This window comes from Acanthamoeba castellanii, assembly GCF_000313135.1.
Source record: "Acanthamoeba castellanii str. Neff unplaced genomic scaffold scf7180000084766, whole genome shotgun sequence".
NCBI classification, from domain to species: Eukaryota; Discosea; order Longamoebia; family Acanthamoebidae; genus Acanthamoeba; species Acanthamoeba castellanii.
The window spans coordinates 157,915-164,281 of record NW_004457445.1 but is presented as its reverse complement, the minus strand read 5'-3'; the positions used below and the strand labels follow the sequence as shown (position 1 = coordinate 164,281).

Sequence of the window (6,367 nt, the reverse complement as noted above, 5' to 3'; positions counted from 1 at the left end):
GAAGGGGATGTGATGGAGGCAGAGTGGTGAGAACTGACGGATACGGCCATACTGCGCAGAAAGCACCGCTTCCCATCCGAACAGCGAAGTTAAGCTGCGCCAGGCGGTGTTAGTACTGGGGTGGGCGACCACCCGGGAATCCACCGTGCCGTATCCTTTTTACCTCTTTGCACCCACAGCACTCCACTGCTCCCCCTTGCAGTCCACATCTTCACGCATGCCTACACTCTTTCCCCCTTATTTATGTCCATGCTCATTCTCTTCCTGCAATTGTTGATACATCTCTTAGCTCCACAAACCTACTAAGCACTCCTCAATCTGTCTCATATGTCACTGATGAACTGGTATCCATCCAAATACATAGCCACACAATTTCTCAGAGCATGCTCACCTTCCCATAAAACTCCCCAAAGCCCATACCCATTCAACCCTTGAAGGTAATTCAACAGTAACTTGCACTAATTTGAAATGAGACTGGTCCAGTCATTTTGAAAAGTGATTTTGTTTAAAGGAAGGGAGAATAGGCATTGGGACATTAGCAAGTTGTTTTTTATTTTCTTGTGGTGGTGATGTACAAGCTTGTTGGCTTGGCTGATGAAGATAGTGTAGAAAGCTGTGTGAGCATCATGTATGTAAGTGATGGAATTTCTTGTGTTTTTTCTCTCTCTTTTCTTTTTTCATCCTATTTTCATTTTTCTTTGTCTTTTTTACTAAGGCTGGTGAGCTCTTAATGTCTCTTTTGAACTTCTTTAAAACCCTCCCTCCAGTAACTTAGTAATCAGTGGCAACATGCTGCTCTCACATCCAGTTCATGATCAACCTCACATCATTCATTGAAGTTGTGCACACTGACTGAATTTCATTGTGCTGAATTGGACCACAACAACATCTCCTCACCAATAAAATCTACTGCTCTCTTTTTTTCAAAACATCACTCCTGGGATGTGATCCAGGACACACCAGGAAGTGGTGACAAGATCCCACCACCAAGAGGAGGTGGATTGACAAGAAGTGTCCAAGACCAACAACTCAGCACCCAAGGCATGCCAGCTTCCCACCCACAAATGTGATGACCATTAGGCTCCAGTAATGGTCTGCAGGAGGGGGGGATGGTGAAGTACCAAATGAGTGGAGGTGATCACCTCAATAGGAGACAATTTTAGGATCTTTCAGCATTTTTGCTATTGCAGCTGGCTGTGGTGCTGCAAGGGGGAGCAGTGGAGTGCTGTGGGTGCAAAGAGGTAAAAAGGATACGGCACGGTGGATTCCCGGGTGGTCGCCCACCCCAGTACTAACACCGCCTGGCGCAGCTTAACTTCGCTGTTCGGATGGGAAGCGGTGCTTTCTGCGCAGTATGGCCGTATCCGTCAGTTCTCACCACTCCCCAGGTCCACGTCTCTAGCCAACACAATTGCAGACGATGTCTGGACAATTTAAATACACAATTTTTTTGGGTGGACAAAGTGCTTTCATTGGTTTTTACTGTCCAGACGCAGGTTGAGGGAGCCAGGTTACGATGGACCGAGACTGCTCCAAGTTGATTACAAGAAGAGCGTAATAGCCAGTTGGTTGATACGCGAACTGTGCTTCGACAAAGGTGGCGGTGTTGAGATCCAGAGGGTGGTCGGGTGCGTCACCTTGAGCCTGAATCTCGGCCAGCATGCCCCGGTCCGCAAACCAGAAGTGCGCGTCATCGTCGGGGCCAGGCGGGATGCGGCGGACGACAAGAATGAGGTAGTTGAGTGTGGGAGGGCATCCCAGTGCATGAAGGACCCTTATTCCACGCCGGGCTTCCACACCGATAGGGTGAGTGTTGATGAAGGTGGTGACCTGGGCTGCGTAGGCGTCGTCCATTGGGTGTGTACACTTGGCGAGGATGTAGGAGGTAGCAGAGGACAGAAGGGCAAACGGAACACTCAGGGCGGGTCTGGCAGATTGAGGGGAATGTGGTTTGCAATGCAGCTTTATTTCAAAGCTTCAGACAGAATGTCTGGAAGCGTAGACATAGTCCGTAGCTGGTCCGACAGTGCAGGAATTGCTGCTGGCCCATGGCGAGCGTTGAGCACAAGGACATGCAGGCGCATGAACCAGCGCTGCCACACATGATGAAGTGTGTCGTGTGCTGGGTCACCTCCATGGCGTGGTGAGAAGTTGTGGAACGCCTGCTTGAGCAGGCATTGTAGCGTTTCGTGGGTGTCATTGGCGAACGGGGCCAAACCACCACGCTCGAGCAGGGCGATGCCGTGCTTCTGGATCTCGTGCACGTAGTTAGACTCCCGACCTCGTGCCACCAGGCGCTGGAAGCGGGCCATGACGTCATCGACGTGGTCCTTGAACCAGGACCATTCGTCGGCATGCTCAGGCGCGAGAGGCTCAAACAGGTAGAGCACGTGGAACACACGACGAAGATCGGCGATGCATTCCATGATGGCTGCCTCCAGCCCCAGAGCGGGGCCAAGGAGTGCAAAGATCTGGAGCACAGACAGCAGTATGAGAGGAAGAGATGAGAAAAATGAGGAGAGGAGTCGATACCTTGAGGAGTAGGGCTGCGTGGCTTCCCTTGAGATGCCACCCCTGCGCTGGCTTGCTGGCGACGTCCATGGTGAGGTGCACCCGGCCCAGTTCCAAGATCGAGTTGAGCTGTTTCACCACAGAAGCGTGAGAGAAGTGCAGAGATACAGGACCAAGGAGAACGTTTTGTACTTGTGTGAAGAGCGGAGCGGGGTTCACTTGAGATGCAACGTAGTCGTAGATGAGGTCGGCCACGAGCTCGCCAACACGGCAGAGGGCGTGCAGCACGCAGAAGACCACGTCGTAGGGGCGTAGAGAGACGACCATGGGTGCCGTGTTGCTGGCATCCAGGTAGCCGCCACAGGAGGGGATCGCCACGCAGGCCGAACGGATTGACGCGACTCGAAGGCACGTAGAGTCCTGCGTGGGCGGCCCACCACGGAGCCAGAGGCAGTAGACGCAGCAGTAGATGGAGCTGCTCTGCTGCAGGCGGAGGAAGAAGCGCAGCATGGGGTCATCGGCACACACGCGCAGCGCCAACGGGAGCCGGAAGGAGGGCTGGCCAGGCGGCCGTATCGTCACGTAGCCCTGCTGGAGCGCGCAACTGAGGAAGTCGTTGTTGACGCGGAGGAGTGTCTCGAGGCCGCCGGAGTGGGTGGTGCAGTGGGAGATGATGCTAAGGAATTGGAAGGGCAGCACCTTGCACAGGCGACCGAAGTTGCGCAGCGTGTAGCTCTCGGCGAAGACGCTGCGCCCGCCTTGTGGGAATTCGTCCATTCGGCGGATGACATCGAGTCGCCCATGGTACTCGAAGAACGAGAGGAGGAAGGGGCTTGCAAAGATGTAGTTGAGGATTGACTCGACCGGCCACACGGTGGCAGCGCGCCCACCATGCTTGAAGCTCCGAAGCCCAGGGACCGAGGCTGTCTCCGAATGCCAGAAGGCCTGCACCGCGCCGAGCGAGGGTAGGAGGCGGCCAGCAGAGAGCCCAGAGACTAGCCGGATGGGCTGACGAGGGTTGCTTCGGTCACGGCCGACGATTGAGATGAGGTGACGATACTGCTCCCAGGAGAGGCCAACCTGAGCCACGATTGTGGCGCCGATGAGGGGATCATTGAGCTTCTCATGCAGGTCCGCCAGGGCATCAGCCGCAGAGTGGGACGGCTCGCCGAAGAGTGCATTCATCTGCTGTTGAAGCGCGGCAGGCTTCGAGGCAAGGTAGATAGCAAGTGCATGGGCAATTTCCTGTGTGCTGTGAGGATCTATGTCCCATATGAGCGCCAGGGCGTCAGTGGTGGCGTGCACCTGGGCATCCACGTTGAGCTCCATTACAAACTTCACAATAGACCAGGTGTCCGTATATGGTCTGCAGGGCAGAAATGTGAGAGGGAAGTGGGAGAGAAGGTGTGAAAACATGTCTGGAAACTGACTTTCAACGTCCACAACGCACGACACCTGAAGCCCAACGGACCACATAACGCACTTCACCACACTACGTGAATGGACGCACCAGAGGGTACATTTACACTTTCAAGGGAGCAGTGGGAGGCTCTGCAGCACCTGCTCAACAAGCCGCCAGTGCCACCGGCCAGACAGGAGTGTGCACGTCTTGGCGGAATCCATGTTGAGGACTTGCCCACCTACGCGGTACGGCTCCTGTACATATTTCGAAAAAGAGATAGCTTCACTCAATCACGTGCTTCACACACAAGGCACACACTCACACAGCGTTAGTGGCTCGCCCCGTCCCAAAGTTCAAGAGCTCAACCATCCGTCCCATTCGTCTGTGAGGATCACTACATGACATCGCCTGGGCCGACTCCATCAACCTGCAGCAGACCAACTGCACCTACACCGACATCCTTCTCAGCATTGCTACAACACTGATGAAGGTTCAAGAGACATGAAATGTGGACTACATCAATGTCAACATGTGGGTGGAATCAAAATTGTTCTCACGTCACCTCAACTCGACTTCATGTGTACTACATGATGGAAAGCATGTTGTTGCTGCACCAACCTACAAGTAAGCACACCACCATCTTTCTCTCACTTTTTAGTGTGCTGACATCATCCCACAGGGTTCTCCTACAGTGCTTCTGTGGGCTCAAGATCTTTGTCCTCACATCGTGGGGCAATGCCGACACGGACATCTACGTGCCCGTGATCGAGAATCTTGAGGCTGCCATGATCACGGCACGTAATGCCATGCTTGACAAAGGCTGGTCACCTGACCCCAAGTGCTATGATGAGCGCCGCTTTGCCGCTCGTCGCCGTCCTCCAGCAGGCACAAAGTGCCACGCTCATTCCGCCAAGGAAGAAGAAGGGGTGAGCGAGAGCGAGACTGAGGGCACGACCCCTGATGGTGAGGACGAGCCCCTGCCCAGGCAGAAGGTACTTCTAATTTGGCTTTGCACATGGTCCTTATGGCAATGCTCACTCAATTACAGTACAACATTGCCAATGTCAATCAGGCAATCAAGTTGAGCAAGCGCGTCTGGACCGACTCTGCCAAGAAGAACCACTGGACTTGGGCCCAGGCGACCTCCAATCCTGCTCTTGCCACAGCTATCATGAAGTGGCAATTGAAGCACCACCTCCAACTGTGTGCCACTGCAGTGAACACTGTGGTGTGACTCTCGTTGCTTTACTGTGTTTCCAAGACCTTTTCGCTAACACTTGCCTCCCTTTACTGCAGGAGAACAAACTGAAGCAAGAGATCCGCTGCTCACCCAACAGCTCAAACTGCTGTGGGAGAAGCTAAGCGTGCAGGAGGGCACAGAACTGAAGCCGGGTGGCCACAGCAAGAGGAAGCATTCTGGTCTGCCTGAGGACCAGCATGAGAAGAAGAGAAAGCCTGACCAGGTGCCGTTCCCCCATTGATCAATCAATCTGTGCTTCTAACTTGGTGTCCATCACGCAGCAGCCATTGCCCGAGCCTGAGACAATTTCTATGCCCGTCAACCCCGATACCTCGAACCCTCTCTCCTGTGCTTCTTCAGCCCTCCCGTTCAGTGTTCGTCTCAACCTACGCAGATCCCGTGTGATGTGAAGATTACTCACGTTTTTTTTTCAATTGCAGGGACGGCTGGTGCACAAGATGTGCTTGGACACCCACCTCACAACTTGCACAAAGTGTGGACTCGACCTCCTGCACGGTGTGCAGTGCATCACGTGCATGTCGCATCACAAGCTCTACAGCGAACAGCTCTGCCTCGGCTGCTTCCAGGAGACCGCTACGACCAGCGCTGAGCACGCCGGGCACATCTGGCGGATTGTCTACCTTCCAAGTGACTTCGAGGTTGTGCAGGCGGCCCTCCTCAACTGGATCCCTCATCACCTTCACTGCTCGGTTCCCACTGCTGAGCAGCAGCAGCAGGAGCTTGAGCGTGAGCTTGAGGTACGTAAACATGCAGCTCACCTCTTTTACATTCATTGTTCTCACCGCACTTTTCTCTTTTTGCTAGTTCCTCGACGCAATGCTCGTGTCATCTTCTGAAACCCCCATCAAGCGCGAAACCCCTTCCACCAACCTTGAGACCGCCCACAACACCAGCGTCGCCAGCACAGTCCCACCCTCTGACCTGCCAGGCACACCAGAGGAATCCATCCCGGCCACTTCTGAAGGTGTTTCGCCCGTTCTCTTTCCGCCTCATATCTAGCATATACACTTCTAACACTGATTGCTGTGGCTAGAGTGTAGCCCCGGCCAGCCTTCTCTATGAGGTATGAGACTACTGTGCATCACACCTGCACTCACTAATGGCGTTCACTCTGCAGGGTTTTGACCTTGCCGTCCTTCCTTCCTGCGACGCGCTACGCCGCAAGTTCACCGTCGCTCAGCTACGGGCAATTG

General features: G+C 54.1%; 2 protein-coding genes across 2 annotated transcripts, besides 1 other annotated feature; one reads left to right on the top strand and one right to left on the bottom strand.

Moving 5' to 3' along the window:
* Nucleotides 1-44: 44 nt before the first annotated feature.
* Nucleotides 45-50: a sequence feature (Protein overlapping with rRNA (ACA1_249300, ELR17873.1) was converted to a misc_feature.).
* Nucleotides 51-1,969: 1,919 nt separating this feature from the next.
* On the bottom strand, nt 1,970-3,840 carry ACA1_249290 (uncharacterized protein; the record flags this gene model as incomplete). The annotated part of the gene is made up of 4 exons (XM_004339837.1): nt 1,970-2,093; nt 2,161-2,471; nt 2,533-2,640; nt 2,704-3,840. 4 exons carry the CDS (start codon nt 3,838-3,840, stop codon nt 1,970-1,972), a joined length of 1,680 nt encoding a protein of 559 aa, XP_004339885.1.
* A 663-nt stretch (nt 3,841-4,503) lies between these two features.
* Nucleotides 4,504-6,173, top strand: ACA1_249280 (uncharacterized protein; the record flags this gene model as incomplete). Its single annotated transcript, XM_004339836.1, is given in 7 exon segments — nt 4,504-4,514; nt 4,593-4,905; nt 4,962-5,116; nt 5,131-5,141; nt 5,210-5,376; nt 5,594-5,911; nt 5,979-6,173. The coding sequence occupies 7 exon segments, from the start codon at nt 4,504-4,506 to the stop codon at nt 6,171-6,173; spliced, it is 1,170 nt and encodes a 389-aa protein (XP_004339884.1).
* Between the last annotated feature and the right edge of the window lie 194 nt (nt 6,174-6,367).